Here is an 18,567-nt window from a genome sequence, read left to right as displayed (position 1 = left end):
GTGTTCGTACACACAGCTGGTTCAGTAATAAGGTTATTGAGGATAATTTGAAAGTGTCGTTGCTAAATCAGCATAGACTTTGAGAGAATCTGGTAACAACGCAAGAACCTGTTCTTGAAGTGGCGCCCACTGGGTTCGAGAGGGCAGAGTATCAGAAAGGTTGCCAACGCGTCTTGGCTATAAAAATGAACTTGGGGCTAGCTTTATTTAGGTTGGGGCCTTTGGGCTTTTAATATTTCCAAATCCCGCTTCTGACATTCAAGTTCCTTTATGAGCTTGGAAAAGAGCCATGGGAAGACTATCAATCACTGAGAGCACTTTTTTTACTCAGGATAATACGTGTACTCCAATGGATTGGCCAGTTGTCATTCAATGTGGACATTTGGGGGAAATGGACGCTCTTTGACTGTAGTCAGAGCAGCGTGTGCTCGACTTACTGAAACTCTCCGTTTGGATTAGGAGCCTTGAAATTATATCCTCAGTCTTCAGTAAGAGTTTCCACAGTAAACAGGGAATTTCTGAAACAATTTAGAGTCAAGGGAATTTTTTTTTCCAGTTGGCCCAACCTGGTTTTAAACTGGGAAAGGGCATGGTAGAATGAGAAAAAATAAGGGCATTCTCTGTGCCTTACTCTGGGGCATGTTCATCAGCAACAAACGTTCATTGTTAATATTATTTTTGTTGACAAATCTGGCCCCAGCATGGCATACCAACTGCACTGTGTGCTCAAGACTAATTCTCCCACAATCTATCCCTGGATGCCATCACTATTACAGATGACTCTGCCGCTAGTCTGCCTTCCCAACAGCGCTGTTCTCTCTGTGAAAGGCAGGCTGGATGTACATTTCCTAAATGATCAACAGCTTTGACCAGTTTTTTCTCTTGAGTTTTATTGTCATTTAAAATTGTCTTCATAGATGCGATTGTGACTCTTGAATGTGAAATTCTTTGTTCACTCAACATGATTCTTACAGATCTTCTACGCCCACATTTCTTTGAGTTATTTGTCTTGGTGGTGACATCTCATTGCATTAGTATTTATTTGACCATCCTCCAGTCACTGGGCATTATTCAATTTCTTACTTTTTGCAATTACCAGCGATACTGCCATGACTATTTTCACACTTTTTCCACTTGTCAGCAACTTTCTTGGGGGACAATCCCCACAACTGGGGACCAACAGTTATAAATTGTTTTCAGTTGGTATTTTTTTTGGTGTCTTGCCTTACTCAGGAAGTCCTTGCTCCTCCCCTCTCAGAGAGCTAGCCCATATAAACCAAAAAAGATTTTAGGAGAAAATGAAAACAGTTGTGCAAAACTAACCAAAACACCCAGCAAGCCTGACCTCCTTCTATGCAGCGTTCCAGCCAAGAGGTGCAGGGTGTAAATCTTTTGTTTGTTTGTTTTCCCTTGCCAACTCCAACTTCTTTTCCACCATTGAACAGCTCCCCTGGCAATGAATTAGCATAACTGTTTTCCTTACATCCCAACCAATGATATTCTCCATCTTTTACTATCTATGCTCATTCAGTAGTTGTGAGCAGATAGTCTCAGAATTCTTTCAGTTGTCAATTTTGATAATTAGCATTTTTAGCCTTCATTAGATTATTGCTGCTGGCATTTCTTCTTTTGAGAACTGTTTGTTCGTATTCTTTTACCACCTATCTATAGGGGAACAGCTGTTGATTTTGTAGATTGGATCAATGTAACATAGACTTTGACATCAGACTTTACGTCTTTTTTCCCCCACACTGAATTCACTTTACGGGTGCAAAAACATTTCACTTTTATAACCCCTTCTCTGTTACCCTTGGTTACACATTTAGCTTCCAGCCGCAATTCTGAGATAGAACCATCCATTTTCCTCTCTTTTTTAATGGTTACTTTTTACATTTAGTTAATTATCCTTTCAGACTTATTGAGGTATGTGGTGGGACATATCAAACCTATTTCTGCCAAACTGCTGTTCAGTTTTCCCAGAATTCCTTGATCAGCAGTCATTCATTGAGCATGCACTGTGTGCAAGGCTCTGATTATACAAAACAGGACAAGGCACATTCCTCACCCTCAGGAGGCTTGCAGTCAAGTTGAAGAGATGCAGACATGTAAAAAGATAAATGAGAATGTTGCTTTTTATTGACCATATTTCCATTTTCAATATTTTGCCTTTCCTGTGGATATAGAAAGCAGACCTATTGCTTGCTCCATTCTGTCTTCTGTTAACTTCTAGGACTTATGGAAGTGATTTGCTTGGCTCATGATGGCCCTTTTGATTGAGGAAGATCCATGATAGCAGTGAAGTACCAGGGTCTCTTATTCATTCTTGATAGGCCAAGCTTTCCTTTCCGTTGCTTTAGCATTTACTCACTCATTTAAGGTCCTCTGCCTTCAATTAACTCTGTTTAGGGCTCTCCAAAAGGGACTTTCTTGTGTATTTTGTGTCCAGCTAGGAAAAAGTTGAGGAGTTTGAGATGAATGACAAAGAAGGGCTGGGTGAGAGGGAGATTTCTGGATTTTTTAATGGCATCTTTTGAAATGTACAAATAGGCTATTTCAGACATTACAGATGTTTCCTATTATCACCAGAATTGAGGATAAAGATGCCAGTTGCAGTTGTAATGTACGGGGATACATATGTGTGGAAACATGTGAAGTGGGTTCCATACACACACACACACACACACACACACACACACCCGCACGTGCATATACTTGTGTGATATTTGCAGTTTTTATCTTAGAGCTTTTAAAAACATGGCTCCATCTTTGATAGTAAATCCCTTAAGTGCCCAGCCTTGGAAAAGGGAAGATGGCATTCACAGATCTGTGATATTAATTAGTCTTGTAGGGGGATTTTATTGCATCTCTGTACCCAGCATGCCTTGCTGATTTATTAGTACTCTACAGTGGGTCAGATTACTGTTGCATGTCACCTTTGGTACGGGGAACGTCATTATTTCAGTCATGTGTGTGAGACAGCGGCTCCACAGTCAGGGTTACAAATGCCGCAGTTTAAGGAAAGACCCTGAAATGGCATGCTGGGGAGGGTCAAAAAAGTCAGTATTTATAGTAGGACGCTACATTCAGACTTCGATGGAAAGATATCATGTGTGCATGGAGACAGCAGACTTTCCACACCATGAGAAGAGAAATGGTCAAACTTTCTTTGTACCTGTTTGCCTCTTTAGAAAACAAGTATGTTCAGAACACTGGACCAAGAAATAGTCAAAAGCACATGCTACTACCTCTGATGCCATTTGGATTTCATCTCCTATAATTGTCTACTTTCTTGGTCTTGGTGGTCCTACCCTAGAAGCAGATTGCAGCCCCTGAATTTCTGTGGTCAATAGTAGATACTTTCTACTACCTGTATAAGTGGTTTTTCAAGCTGACACTGGCCCTGCTGATGGGTCAGCCTGCTGCTCCTGAGCACAGCAGGAACCTGGCAGACCCAACGAGAGTTGTTGCTTCACTGGCAGAACTGAAGAGAACCCACTGTGGTTACCTCCATGCCCTGAAATGTTGGTAATATATAGGACCGCTCAGCAAGTGGGTCACAGCATGGAACAACCATTGACAAGATGGAGAGGGTCCAGAAGAGATTGGCCAGTTTGAGGGAAGACTCTGGAGATATTTGGCCTAAGAGGAAAGGATTTGGGGAGTGTGAGGGCAGGACATTGCAGAGGAGGAGTCAGACTGGCTGTCAGGATCTGAAGATCTCTAGATTTAGGGCCAAGCAGAACCTTCCAGGATCTGGGGTCCAACTCTACCCTTGGGGCCATTTTTTAAATGAGGAAACTAAGGCATGTAGAGCTTAGGAATTTACTAGGTGTTACATGCAGGATTTGAGCCTTATCCACCTCACCATGGCATTTCTCAAAAATTAGGCCCATCAATCCAGACCTGGAAAGGATGTTAGAGGCCACCTTGTCCAACCCTCCCATTTTACATATAGGGACAGTGAGGCCCAGAAGGAGATCATAAGCTTGTCAGTCTAGAGCTGGAAGGGATCTCAGAGGCCCTCGCGGATTAGGGAACTGAGGCCCAGGGAAAGGAAGGGACTCAGAACTATGTGGTAGTAAAACCGGCCCCTTCAGAAGGGAGCAGACTCCACCTCCCTGAAAATGTCAAAATGTCTCTAACAGAGTCTGAATGAAGCTTTGTCTGGTTATCCTAGGGAGAATTCTCTATGTTGAGTTCAGTCTGGGCAAGACTGCCCTGAGGCCTCTTCGCATCCTAAAATGTCGAGAGTCTGTGAAAACCACTGGGGTCTGAGACAGCCTGTGAGGTGCTTCCTGCACACCTCCATACCTCGTGCTAGCCCATGCTCGCTCTCCTCCTTCCTCTCTCCTCCTTTCTCTCCCCTCTTCCCTCTCCCCTTCTCCCCTGCTGCTGAGCCCCTCCCAGCCCCACATGGACGGGAGCCTGGGCTGTGGACAGGTGACAAGTGGGGCGCCAGACCAGACCGCCAGTTAAATCATGTTTGGGTTCTTGTCAGAATGTCACGGAGTACCCTGTCATTTTGTTTCAGCAACTTGTCCTTCTGAATGCGCAGTGTGCCTTATGGCATGCCAGCAGTAAAAATGTCACTTACAATAATTACTTTTTGGTGAAAATGCTTGCTGACTTCCTACCTCCAAGCTGTTTTTTACACAGTGGGGAGATAATATGAAATGACTTTATCCTGACTGCTCAAATGAACACTAAATGGAATTTAGGTTATTATTACCACAGATAGAGGGCTGAGGCTGGAAATGTAAATCGGCGATCGGATAAACTGCAGAGCTTGGTCTCTGAAAGTGGGCCTGGGCCTTGCTTCTTTCCATGCACCGCCACTGCTGAAAAAACTCAAGGCAGCTGTTGTCTGCCGGCTGTCTTTGCAATCTCATAGTTTTCTTAATCCTTTTAGAGCCCCTGAATGCATCATGTAGTTGAGAGAGCAAGAGATTGGTGCCAATATTTCTCCAGCTTTTGCCTAGGGGTCCAAGCACCCTCCCAACCCCGCTCAGGCTGATTTAGTGTCTTGCAGAAATTTCATTTATAGGAATCACAAAGGAGAGGGGAGGAAGGAAAGGAAAAACTGGGGAAAGGAGAAGAGAGGAGAGAAAAAGAGAAGAAGGGAGGGGAAAAAAGAGGAGGAAAATACTACCTTTGTGATACTGATCAACACAGAGTGAGCCAGGAGCATGGTGATCTGGTTCTTGCAATAGGTAATCTCTGCACTAGGGTTTTGTAAGTGTTAGTCCTAAAGCAGATGCTCTTATATGGGTGGTCACCTCACTTTGCATCCACTGAAGATACTGCTGCTGAGAATCTCAGGGAAGGCCATGGAACACAGTGAGGTCTGGCACCCAGTCCCTCCTGAGTGTCCTGGTCACCCATCTCAGGACCCCTCTCCAAACAGGCACCAGCAGAGCCTGCTAAATGAGGCTCTTTGTTCCTCCATCCCCCTCAGGACATTCCTCAGCCCCCCAGAAACTCAAAGGAAAGGTGTCTTGAAAGAAAGCCCTTGTCCATCCTGGTGAAAGAGTTGACTCAGAGAAAGAACACTTTGAGAGAGAGACTGGTGGGAGAAAGAACACTTTGAGAGAGGGGCTGGTGCTTGTCCTTTGTGAGCCTGTTCTCAGTCAAGTGTGGCTTCATTGTTTTGAAAATCACCTGTGCCCAGATAGTTCCTCTACAAAAACTCGGTTGTCCAGTGAATCTATTGTATGACATAGAACCAAGTTTGGGCAGTGATTTTCCAAGTAATTCTCTTCTGGTCTGAGATAGTTAATACTTTTGTGGAAGCAGAGATTAGAGTTAGGAAGGAGAGGAGACTTCATAAAACCCCTGGTCAAGCTCCGTTATGACAGGTGATGAAACTGAGATCCTGGAAAGTTAAGAGATTTGCCCCATGTCACATAGGCAGTGAACATGCCAGGTGGCATTAGAATCCAGGCCCCCTGTCTCCCAGGTTAGTGTGCACTAACATGCTACCTCCATTGAGATCATACCCATACTTCATTCAGAGATGGCTGAGTCATGGGGAGAACCCTGCCCTTGGAGTCACGGGGTCAGGGCTGTCTCTGACAACCTGGCAGTGAGACCCCAGGCAAGTTACTCTTAGGGCTCCTGCTCATTCTCTAAGGCTGAATTGCAGAGAGAAGGTACCAGACTGCATTGGTAGAGGGCATTCTCTTAGTATTCCTTATACAATAAAACACAGGCCTGTCTTCCTCCCTATATTATGTTTTATTAGGACAATAATGTCATTTTTTTATTCTGAAAGGGAAAATAAACTTGCAAAGTGCCTTTTAAATAAAATACAGACCTTCTTAAGGACCTCTCAAAGCACTTTTTCTCCTTCTTCCCTTTGGGAGAAATGTCAGTCCTCGTTAAGTTTCCACCTGCCCTTTGCCACCCTAGGACCTCTCTCTGGTTGCCCCAAAAAAAGGGTTCTTATGGACAAGTATTTCCTTTGTAATCCCAGATATTCTATTTTATACATTTGAAAACATGATGCTGAGAAGGAATCCGTAGGTTTCCCCATGGTCCAAGGGACCCATAATCCAGAGCACACAAATAGAACATGGTGGATGGGCTTTCTCAGTCTCAAGGTGTGTGGGTGCATCCAAGCCTCAGCATGGGCACATGATGGTGAAAGTCCACCAGCCCTCCTTGGCTTCTCCTGGAGTCTGGGTTTGGAGGAACCAGAAGTCGGGCAAGGCCCCAGCTTTTCAGAACCCATCTTTGGCATCAGAACATGCCAAAGGTTCATTTTCCACGTCCTTTCTTACTAACTCCATCTTGGTCTTGGCCAACTATAATGTCTTTGTTCCATCCGGACCGTGAGCACTCCCTGAAGCTCCGGCTGAAGGCGCAGAGGTCCAGTCAGCACCCGCTGGTTAGCATTTCTGACTTGGCCACAAGCCCCAACCCCCAGCTGTGTGTTTTCTTTAAATGGTTTTCTTAAAGAGCAATTGTTTGCGTGTGCCTGTTGTAAGGCGCCCCCGGTCTCTGAGGAGTCAATGTTCTGTTACATCTGTCCATGCTTATCAAAAAGTGGGCTTGGCTGTGCTCCCTGTGACCTGAAAATAGATGTCAGGAACACGGCTGTGTGTGCCCACATCTGTTAATGAATAAATTATCTCCCCATCAGAGCAGGCAAAGGACCAGGCACTGTGGATTCTTTAGGCAGCATTTTATAAACACAGAGGCACGCCCGATGAAAATCTGTCTTGGGGCTGTCTGACACAGAAGTATCAGCCCCATACAGTGAGGGGTGTATAACCATGAGGGGTTCACCTCAGTCTACACTCACGGCTCAAGCCAGGGGGGAGGGTGGTGAAAGGTTCATGTGAAAAAGGTAGGCTGGTGAATTTGTGGAGGAGACTCACCTTTGGTCCTCTGGTGCCTCGCCTATGCTGGGACCCAGGGAGTAGCTCACTGAATTTGGTTGCCGAGAAGTGGAAGAAATTTACAGCTGCTCTGGCAGTTTGGTCCAATTTCTTTAAGCTGGCACTAGGGACAGAATTAGAAGGAACCTGAACCGGTCCAGGGTGGTTTATTAGCCAGGCAGCCGTCATTTTGACCTTGCTGTGGGTTAAAGGACACAGACCTGCAAAGAAATCTGTTTATCATGTAGGGAATTCATGCCATCCCTGACAGTGTACAGTGAGTAAGATGGATGGTCTGCCAAATTGGTCCCTCGCATGGGTGAATCAGGGCAAATTTACAGTACAATTCCTTTGCTGCTGCTGATACAAAAATAACATTTGCTGGGTTTTATATTCAGTTGTATGATGACCCAAGGGTGAACAGAGAAAAGAAATCAGATTTGTAGGATTCGTATTGCCCTAAAGATTTATGTGGACCATACCTAGCTTTTATATCTGTCTCCTTTACATCTTTCATAACCAGTTTTTTAAAAATCCAATTACCCAGGTTGAGGGGATGGCTTTATGTGACTGTCGGGCAACTTTTCTGTGTCGAGGACACAGTACAATAAAAGTATTTATCATTTTAAATACCTCTATTTTATTTTGATCGTGCTCTGTCTCTGGGGTTACTTAGACACTGAGTGTTATAGTATTCGGGAAATGGTTACCACACTATTGTGTCCCAGAATAGATCAGCCCCATGTTCTGGCTCCTTTCTGCCTGGCAGAGTTTTCTCTAGCCCCATGGAGATGAAAGGAGCATGAGGAATGTTGGCGTGTTCTCCCTTCTCCTTAGTCAGTCAACAGGTATTGATTGGGCATCTGTCTGTTCTTACGCAATATGCCAGGCGCTGGGCAAACAAACAAACAGCAAGGCAGTCCCTGACCTCAAGGACCTTCCAGTCTAATAGAGGGGATGACGCAGGTACTCACTAGGTCTGATAGAAGGTTGAATGTGGTGTGAAGGAAACTAGTAAGAATACTGGACATGGAGGTGAATGCGCCTTCTCCCTCTGTTGCTTACTATGTGTGTTAATCCCCTCATTTGATAGATGAAGAAACTGAGGCCCAGGGGAGTTGAGTGGCCAAGGTTATGCCCAGAGTCAGTGTCAGAGGCAGGATCCGAACACAGGTCCCTGACTCCAGCTCTCCCACAGACGAATCTCTTAAGCTGAGCCTTGGAATGAAGACAAGTTGGTGTATTCTAGTTGCTAGTGGGAGCCCACATAAGTGCTTAGAGATGAGAAGACAGGGAAAGTAAAGTGTATGAGAAGCAGACTAAAGGAAAGCTGGCAGTAGATATGCAGGACCATCTACACTGTGTAGTGTAGTGTAGTGGAGGCATTGACATGGTCAGACTTGTGCATTAGGACTGGCTTTGTCATCAAAGGATGAATTGGAAAGGTGCCTGGCTGGACACAGAGGTCATGAAGGAACGAGGTCATCCTCAGCTGGTCTGGCAGGACTGGGAGTGGGGAGGACAGGGAAGGGAGAGCCCACAGGCCTTGGCAATGAATCGGACAGGGCTGTGGTGGAAAGAGGAAAGAATCAAAAACGAGGCAGATCTTAGACCTCGGCAAGGCAGATGATGGTGGTGGCATCCACATAAATGGGGAAGCTGGGAGAAAGGGACAGGCTTAGTGAGGCAACAATACGAATTCCATCTTGGCTGCATTGAGGTTGAGGGGCTGGGCTGGAGTGGAGAGGAGCTGATAATTGAAGTGGGGGAAGATGAAATTACCCAAGGTGGGGGAGAGTGTCAAGACACAAGAAAAGAGAGAGTTTTTGGAGAGTGGAAAGAGGGTGGCCAAATGAGGGAGCTAGGACCAGCTTTCCATTTGATTCATTTGTCAAGTTCGCACTGGCCAACTAGCCTGGCCATGCTGAAGCAGGAAGAGGCCTCAGGAGCCAGCTAGACCAATCCCCCCATTTATCAATTAGAAAACCAAGGCCTGATCCCAGAATCTTTCTTCAACTAGGAAATTAGGGGAAGTGGAAGTCCTTGGCTATTTAGCTACCCTCAAACCTAACTTGAACCTCTGTACTTTGACAGTGGGGGTATGTGTGTGAGCATGTGTGTACGTGTACGCATGCTGCCAACTCACGTGGGGAGAAGGAAGCCAGAGCAAAACATGAACCAGCAAGAGAATCCTCTTGCTTTCCTCATGGGCTCATGCAGCAGGCTCCAGCTATGATGAGTTGCCAGGGCTGGGGAATCAGAAATAAGACTCGCTGCTCAAAATTCTCCCTGCCTTGAAAGTAGCTGTTGACATGTTTTCCTAAAGAAATCACTTGTTTGGCTTCCAAGTAACCAGGAACCCTCTCGATTTCTGGACCCTCTATTGGACGAGATCAGAGAGGTTTTCTGGGCCTCTCTACACCTGCCTGGGAGGCCCTCTCCTGTTTATTGAATAAGCAGGGGTTTCATTGCAGTGAAAGGGGCAGGGAGGAAAATAGGGCATCAGCTGTTGATGGTCTTGTTGACAACCTGAACATCTCTCTGTCACGTAAAGTGGCCACTGCTCATCCTGGTCATATGAGACTTTATTTAAAACCCGACATGTGATCCAAGGCGTCAGAACATTTGTGGAGAGGAAAACCATAGATAAAGGACGTGAGGGCATAGTGTAATGGAAACATTCAGGAACAAAGTAAGGAGTCGCTGGGCTGGGCTACAGAGATATACTAAGGCCAAGTCTTGGTTGAGGCAGGGATTCAGACTTCTTTGGATTTGTTCTTTCATTTCAACGAGCTTTTTCCCCCACTTTCTTGTTCTTTATTAAGGGGCGTGGCTTTCTGGGAGGGGGAAAGAGAAGGGATGATGCTTGCCTTGGGCAGTATAGGTAATGCAAAAACTAAGGATAACAACACAATTTGATTTATTTAACTAGAGCTAACTACATGATAGAGACTCATAGTTTCATGTACAAGCCCCTGTTCCTGTTCTACAATGTACATGGAAGTGCTCCTTTCCTTTGGCCCTGGTTAAGTCCAAAATTTGCTTTAGTTAAAAAAGAAAGGATCAAGCATCATAGCAATTGAAGTTCCATCAGGCATTTCAGGAGCACGTTTGGGCTTCCATGTAAGAGGCCTGGGCTCACAACCCAGCTGTGCCCGTTAGTACCCATTTGAGTCCCTTCAGGCCCTCAAAACTCAGTTTCCCCTTCTGCAAAATGAGAGTTTGGACCAGATGACTGATGCAGACCCTTCCATATCTGATCACAAGAAGGAAAGATTTACTCCTGCCTAGTATTAACTGACCTCATTCTGCACTAGAGAAAATTGCAAAAATAGTAATTCATGATTATATGATTAGTGAATCCAGGAAAACATTACTGAGATCTGGTGAACTCTTCTGTCGCTGTTATTTTTATATACTGCAAGGAAGGGATTATTCTAATCAGTCAGAAAAATATGATGCCACATTTGCAAAGGAAGCATCCTTTTGACAAAGTAATCCTTTTAGAGCCCATATTAGACTCGTAGTGTCTGTATTTTGTAGTCGGGTGTTTAATTATTATTTATAAGATAAGTAAAGTCAATGCAGAATGGGAGAGAGAATTATTCTAACTCAGGGCTCTGCATGTTTCCATTGCAGATAGCACTCCAAAGACCTCGGCCAGTTGTAGCCCTGCCCCAGAATCCCCAATGAGCTCCAGCGAATCGGTGAAGAGTTTAACCGAGTTGGTACAGCAGCCATGCCCTGCCATCGAAACGAGCAAGGATGGAAAAGTCCCAGAGCCTGGGGACCCGCCCGCCTCTGACTCTCAGCCAACAACACCTCTGCCACTCTCGGGACACTCGGCCCTCAGCATCCAAGAGCTGGTCGCCATGTCGCCCGAGCTGGACACATACGGCATCACCAAGAGAGTCAAAGAAGTGCTCACGGACAATAACCTTGGTAAATATCATCCCTTATTACTGGGAGTAAGAACACAGGGGTGGCTTCTTGGCTTAGGCCTTGTGCTAGGCCCTGGGGGCCCAAGACACAAAGGGAACAACCCTTGTCCTCCAACAGTTTATGTTCTAGTGGGGCCAGCCAACAAGCAGGCCTTCTTGAAGCACCTACTTATGTGTCAGGTACAATCCCTCCCCTCAGGGAGCACTAGGTATCCTATGAAGTATTTCTTATTTGAGTTTTAGGGAGAAGAGTATTTGGAGGAACATGGTCAGGCTAAGGAAAAGAGCATCATTGGCTATTGGAGTTACAGGACCTGAGTTTAAATCCCGCTGTGTGATGTTGGTCAAGCTGCTTAATGTCTGTTTCCTCATCTGTAAAAGAAGGGGTTGGGCTCTATACTCTCAAAGATCCCTTTCCATTTTAGACCTATGAGCCTACCTCTCACTTAATTGCTGTGGGCCTCAGTTTCCTCATCTGTCAAATGCTGTGATGGCCTATGAGGTCCCTCCCAACCCCAAATCTAAAGGCTTATAACCAAATACAGACTATTAAATAGGAGTGAAATCTCATCCCTGATTTTTGTGCTTGGGCCCAGAATGCTCTTGGTTACTCTTTCCTATTTCCAACATTGAGGTGCCATTTTTTTACTTCATTCTTTCCATGGTTTTTGTTTCCTGTGGTGTGACTAACAAGCCCCAAAAGCAGAAAACCAAGGAAATGTGCCCCAGACTATGTGTTGGGCATGGAATGCATTTAAATATTTCAACTCTCAAGCATTTGGTCCCAGCATGGGATGCTGCAGTCGGAAACTGCCAATATTTTTCGACCAAGTTGGAAAGTGGGTACTTTGAGTACCGTCTTGACCACCTGACCTGGTGTCAGCCTGTCAGAGGGAAGGAAGGCTCCTGTGAGTTCTCCCTGTTCCAGTCATTTGGAAGACCAACCTGGACCAAGCATCTCTCTGCCCTCTTGCCTCCTTGATCTCCACTTAGCCAAAGCCAGAGTGGGTTCTGTCTTCTCCAGTGATGGGCACGGTTGTCCTCAGGACACAGTATTTGTACCAAGCACTCTCCTGGACATTTTTCAGACATAAATGTCTCCTGCACCAGTGCCCTTTATCTCCACAGTGGCAGGATATACATTGGGGCAACTCGCTGGGCTGCTGGGTGTTTGGCCAGGAATCATGGGATGGGCCAGATTTCTTAGGAGAGGAAGGAACAGTCATGATGTTGAGTCCCTAGGAGCTCTGCCTCAGTGTCTTAGCAGCAGAGGGGCCACCGCCCGTCTGCTTTGAAGAGACATTCTCTCCTCCCTGGTTCTGGACAAAATTTCTGTGTCATGGACAGTTATGAAAACCTTTGCAGCAAGAACCAACATCAGCTCATAAAGTACTGGTCTTTGAAGCGTGTTGGTGACATTTTATTAAGATCACAGATTTAGGGTTGGGAGGGAACTGGGGGTCTCCTGTCTGGCTGCCTTAGAGAAAGGGAGTTTGCCCATGGTTAGTCACGTGCAAAGTATCTTCAGCGGATTTGAATCCAGGCCCTCTGACTCCATATTCATTGCCGTTTTCATTGTACCATAGTCTGTAGGCCTGACACTATTTAAAGTTGTGATGAGTTGTTTCCCTGTGAAAAGTGTTTTGTCTTTTCAATTGACACAAGACACATAGTGGATAAAGTAAACTTGGAGTCAAGAAAACCTGGGTTCAAATCCCACCTCTCACACTAGCTAGGTGATCCTGGATAAGTCACATCCCTCTGGGGGCCTCAGTTTCCTCACCTTTAAAATGAGAATGTTGAACTTGATGACCACTCCCAGCTATAAGATCTGTGGCCCTCCCTTGGCATCCCATCACTTAGATCCCCATCCGGCATTTTCTTCAGCTTTCACTACAGGGTTGTAATACCTGGTGAGGACCAGGGCAGCCTGTGGGCCCCACCATGCCAGGGCATGACATCATGAAAGCTGAGACTGCCCATGCTTTGGTCAGAAGATTAATGGGGGAGGCATTGAAGGAAAAAATGCCACAGATAAATGGGTTTTTCCAAGCAGCAGTGTTTGACCTCCAAGCTTAAGAACAAAACTTGTGAGACTTGACATGGTGAGTGGCCTGTCCCTTGAGAATGGCAGCTTTCCCTTCTCTGCACTGCCCCACGAAGTTAATCAACTAAGACAAGTTCTCCATACAGTGGTCACTGTAGGCCTCTTCCTTCCTGGACCAGCAAGGGCCACTTGACTTGGAAGGATGATGACCTTTGTCCCTTGGGACAGAGACCACAGAGCAAGCAGCCAGGGACAGAGAGCACGAAATGGGCTGATTGGGGTGCAGGCATTCTCTGAAGCCTTGTGGGGAAATAAAAACAATTTCCAAAGAATAATCACTTGGGCTTGAGTTTTTTTGTTTTTTTAATGTCTGGGCATGCCAGATGAACAGAGTGGAGCTATTTATACTTCATTTTCCTTGAGAGTGAGGGTCTTTCCAAGACATGAGGTTGTTGAAAGAGGAGGTCAGCTGGGGGAAGAATCCCAGAAAGCCTCTGTATCTGAAATCAGCACCAAGGAGGTCTTGTTACGAGAATCCATTGACAGGCTTTTTCTCAGAATGATCTGACCCCTCCCACCCTCCACCACCAGATCTTGTTCTGCATCAAAGATGAGTCTACATCTCCATGGGCTGCACATGTTAGAGATTTACATTCCCCATTAGGGCAGTCTGGATCATAACTGGTTCTCATTTAAACAGCTATAAATGGGCACATTCCTAACCTGTAGCTGAGTAACCATCAAACAGGGAGAGATTCTTTTCTGCCTTTGAATGGCATTTTTTAAAAAGTTCTCATCACTGTGATCTTGAAAAGCCAGATACCCCACTGGAAGAGGCAGGTTTGCCAGGGCTCTGGGAAGAAAAGAGCCTCCGAGAGAAAAGTGTGGATCTGTGAAACAAGAAAGCCTTGTATCTCCAAGCAGCCCCCTGCTGATGCTGGAGGGGCCCACCATGGGCAATGACCTGATCCCATGTTTTTTTTAAATCATCGAATCAGAACTGCATTTCTCTTTTCTAACCTTTGGGCACCTGAAGTTCACTATTTGGCTTTCCCAAGAATCTTACTTGAAAGTTGTGGGGAGCACACATCTCTCAGAAGCCTTCTCATTTTTGCTGAAAGGGAGAGTGTGTGGAGGGGAGATGGGGAGGCAGGGGTTGGTTAGAGCCACTTTTGAAATCCAGTCAATCAGCAAGGATTGGTTAAGCACCTACTCTGGACATTGGCACTAGCCTGGGCTCTGGGGATCAGGTAGAGACTACCAACATTTATACAGGGATCTATCCAGCACCATCTCACATGATCCTTGTGTCCCAGAGGGAAATCAGTGACTATATTAATATATCCAAAATATAAATAATCACAATAGCCCTGTAATTGATTAGTTAGTCAACAAGCATCTATTAAGCACCAACTGTGTGTGCCAGGCAGCCAGCTAAGTGCTGAGAATACAAAGACCAAAGACTGAAGCCATCTTTGCCCCCAAGGAGTTAACATCCTGTGTGTGGCACAGCACATACACATGTCAGCATATATAGAACAAAAAGAAGGCATTCTAATATCTATGTTTAATTTAATCCTGAGACTGAAATTCTTTTTTGAGGTAACTAAGAAAGTTGATTTACGTTCTCTCTGATCCTTCTTGGTCAGTGTCAGTGATGCTGGGACCTAATTAACATTCTTGTTTGCCACTGCCAGATCGAGAGTTCGCAGGCATTCAGGGTGGGTGCCCCTTCGCTCTGCCACATGTGATGGCCATCGAACCCCACAGTGACAGCTCGGTTTGCTTCCTCCTCAGGTCAGCGTCTGTTTGGGGAGACAATCTTGGGTCTCACCCAAGGCTCCGTCTCAGACCTTCTCGCTCGTCCCAAGCCCTGGCACAAATTGAGTTTGAAGGGAAGAGAACCCTTTGTCCGGATGCAGCTGTGGTTGAATGATCCCAACAATGTGGAAAAGTTGATGGACATGAAGCGGATGGAGAAGAAAGGTGAGTGTTCCCTGCAAGTGCTTTCTTATCTCCAGGTGAACTGTTTCTTTTCAGTCCTCAAGTCTTATAAATTCGATCTGAAGAGTTGAATGCAATGCCAGCAGATTCTGTGACAGCATTCCTTCCCTTAGTGGGTTGTTGCCCTTCTGGCTCCAAGAGGACCAAAGGGACATCACTCTGTCAGGGTTCAGGTGCAGTGTGTCCTGCTGTGGCCGATCAGACCAAGAGGAGCGCAGGAGGCTCTCCCCAAGTGCAGGAGGCTCTCCCAGGTCGGCATGTTCCTTTGGGGCCCTTTGCTGTGTCTCAGCCTCCTTGGGCCACTGCTTTGCAGGCCTATCGCGTGATGTCAGCCAAGGTTGTTGAGCCTGTTTGAAGGAGGAGGGAAGGGAACTGGTCAGAGCACCATAGGCGGCAGGGTATTTTTTTTTTCCCAATCTCATCCAACAGCTGAGGTTTTTTCACATTGTTATCCTGTACTGTGTAGGTTACAAAGCAGGAATCACAATGGTGACAGTGAAAGTGACAAAGTAACCTCTTACGGTTACAGCTTTACCAAATGTTGCCCTCAAAAACAAAGTCATTTTCTCCCAACAACTCTATAAAGCTCATAATTTTTTTTTAATTTTTGGTAGACCTATGATTTAGTCAGTCAGAGTAAATATTTATTAAGGGCGTGCTATGTGCCAGAGAGAGCATCCCTCTGCCAGGAAGGTGGCAGCCTCTCTACAACTTAGGGTCCCAAAGGGCTGCACACCTGGCACATGCCACAGGTGACCCTGGAGCCCTAGGCTTCCCAACTCGTGGGAAAGCTTCCTCTCCACTGCTCTGGGCAAGCTCAGAGGGGACCTGACTTCCCCAGGATTGGAACAAGTCAGTGGGAAAACCGGGCCATGAGCCCAGTTCTCTGGGCCCCAAGTCTTGTGTTCTTCCCACTAATGAGAAGTAGCACTTGCATCATGCTTCCTGTGTGCTGGCCACTGTGCTGAACACATTACAAGCATTATCTCATCAAATCCTCTCATCGGCCCCATTTTACAGATGGGGAAACTGAGAGAAGCAGAGGTGAAGTGACTTGCCCAAGGTCACACAGCCAGGAAGTATCTGAGGCTGGATTTGAACTCCTGGCTCCTACCTCAGCACTCCATCCACTGAACCACTTAGCTGCCCGACCTCCCTTGCTGGTAGGAAGGAAGCTTTGGCAGAATGAGGCTTTAAAACAGATTTCTTCTTTGCAAAGACACAAGTTCTGAGCATAGGAGCTTGCCATGCACCCAAACCTTTTCAGATATATCTAGCAGTCCCTCCCTCCTCTGCCCCCAGGGTCCTTCCCCGCCCCACCATTGGTCCTCTCTCCTGCACAAGGTAAGGGTCTGGCTCTGCCTTGGCCAGAAGGCTCCATTCCTTTCTTGGTGTCTTGGCCCCTTTGGCAGCCATCAGGGAAACCCATGAATTCCTTCTCAAAGTCATGTTTTTAAATGAATGACAGAAGAAACAATAGAGTTGACATGCTGTTGTCACCATATTTTTCCACCAAGTTCTTTCACCTTGATCCCTCAATCTAAGGGATGAGTTTATTCACTAAGCTTTCAGCATGGCCCCAATGGATTCTCTGCCTGCCTCCTTAATACCACATTCATTCAGTAGGCATTTATAAGCCTCTACAGTGTGCCAGACTCTATGCCAGGGCCTGGGAATGTAGAGACCAAGATGAAATTGTCTCATGTTCCTCTGGAAGCAGTATTATGTCCACTCACGTAACAGAGGTGGCTAGGAGCATAGCAGATAAGGCCAGAGTCAAAAAGACCTGTGTTCAAATTCTGCCTCTAGGACCTTGTAGCCTTGTGCCTCTTGGCAGGTCAATGAGCCTCCCTACTAGCCCCAAAGCTGTGATCCTCTTATCGCTGTGACATATGAATAAATGCAAATTAGATTCAAAGGAAATGGGATGGGAGTGGGAGGACTGACATCATCTGGGATCGGCAGAGGTCTGTAGGAGGTGGTCGCTGAGGGAAGCGCAAAACCCCCAGATACAGGTGATGGAGAGGGTCCTCCAAGCCCAGGAGCCCCAAGGAAGGAAGACAAAATGTTGTGAACAAAGACTTGGATGCAGTGTGTGTGATGGGCAGTCATGTGCCTGAGGCCACAGAGGTCACCAGGAGACAGACTGGAAAGGACTTTGAATGTCCAATAGGGGAGTCTGACTCTGCCCCAGAAGTCCAGCTAGGGCAGAGGCCATCACAGTAGTCTGGGTGTGAGGTGACAAGGACCGTAATCAGGGGACCTGATTTAGGAAAGAGAAATCACAACACTTGGCAGCTGACTGGGAGGAAAGTGAGGACTTAAGGAATATGGGTGATGAAGAGGAAAGTGATATCCTTGGCAGAGATGGAAGAGTTTGTACATGGAATTAGTTCAGGGTCCCAAAAGTGCCATCCATAGCAGCTCCAAGAGTGTGTGAGAGAATCTCAGATTCTAGTGCATGGACCAGAAAACATACGGTTTCTCTATTTTTAATATGTTCACTTGAGGAGGTACATTAAGCAGCCCCACCAGACCTGAGGAATTTCCCTAGAGCACTGGTCCAGTCATTCCACGGGCTCCAAGCACCATCTTGTGGCAGCAAGGAGTTACTGCTTCTGCTATGCCTAGGGTCTTCCATGGGCCACAAAGGCAAACTCAGCTCCCTACATACTGAAGTTGGATGCACAGGACATGAGAACGTGAATCAACCCCAATAAGTGAGCCAGGAGACTGACCTGTTACACAGTAACCATGATATTGAAGCGTCACATGATGCTTCTCACTGTGTTCTCCATGTGAAGTTTGAAAAGGAATTGGTGTTTACAACCAGCTCTCTATTATCTATAGTAATGGAAAGAGAAAGAGAGATCGTTGACCCAAAAGAGTAGATAATCTAAAAGACACTTATTTCCATTTGGCTTGGAAATGCATTGTATGATGAAAGGGGTGCAGGGGGGGAGCAAATTTACCTTTCTAATGATGTTCTTCTCAGTCTGATAATATGAATTGCAAGCTTTGAAAAGATATCAAATGATAATGAAACACAACCAAAGATAAAAATTTGTACTGCAGATAAACCCCTACAAGAGTGGGCAGCAGACCCAGGGTGGAGAGCTGCCTCCATTCCTTGGGGTAGTTTTTTCTTCTTCCTTTATCCCCAAGCTCCTCTCTGAACCCTCTGTTTGCCTCCCCA

General features: G+C 46.0%; 1 protein-coding gene across 12 annotated transcripts in view; it reads left to right on the top strand.

Moving 5' to 3' along the window:
* Window positions 1–18,567, top strand: part of CUX1 (cut like homeobox 1) — a 433,849-nt gene that overhangs the window by 355,585 nt on the left and 59,697 nt on the right. For 9 of the 12 annotated variants that reach the window (XM_072640315.1, XM_072640313.1, XM_072640311.1 and 6 more), the window contains 2 exons: window positions 11,019–11,321; window positions 15,165–15,353. The exons of the other annotated variants lie outside the window; for them this stretch is intronic. In XM_072640315.1, coding sequence (XP_072496416.1) covers window positions 11,019–11,321; window positions 15,165–15,353 — 492 coding nt within the window. The remainder of the gene's footprint in view (window positions 1–11,018; window positions 11,322–15,164; window positions 15,354–18,567) is intronic. 12 annotated transcript variants of the gene reach the window in all.

Source organism: Notamacropus eugenii, chromosome 2 (genome assembly GCF_028372415.1).
Source record: "Notamacropus eugenii isolate mMacEug1 chromosome 2, mMacEug1.pri_v2, whole genome shotgun sequence".
Classification (NCBI taxonomy): domain Eukaryota; kingdom Metazoa; phylum Chordata; class Mammalia; order Diprotodontia; family Macropodidae; genus Notamacropus; species Notamacropus eugenii.
The sequence above is the reverse complement of the archived record's forward strand: the minus strand, read 5'-3'. Positions and strand labels throughout refer to the sequence as shown.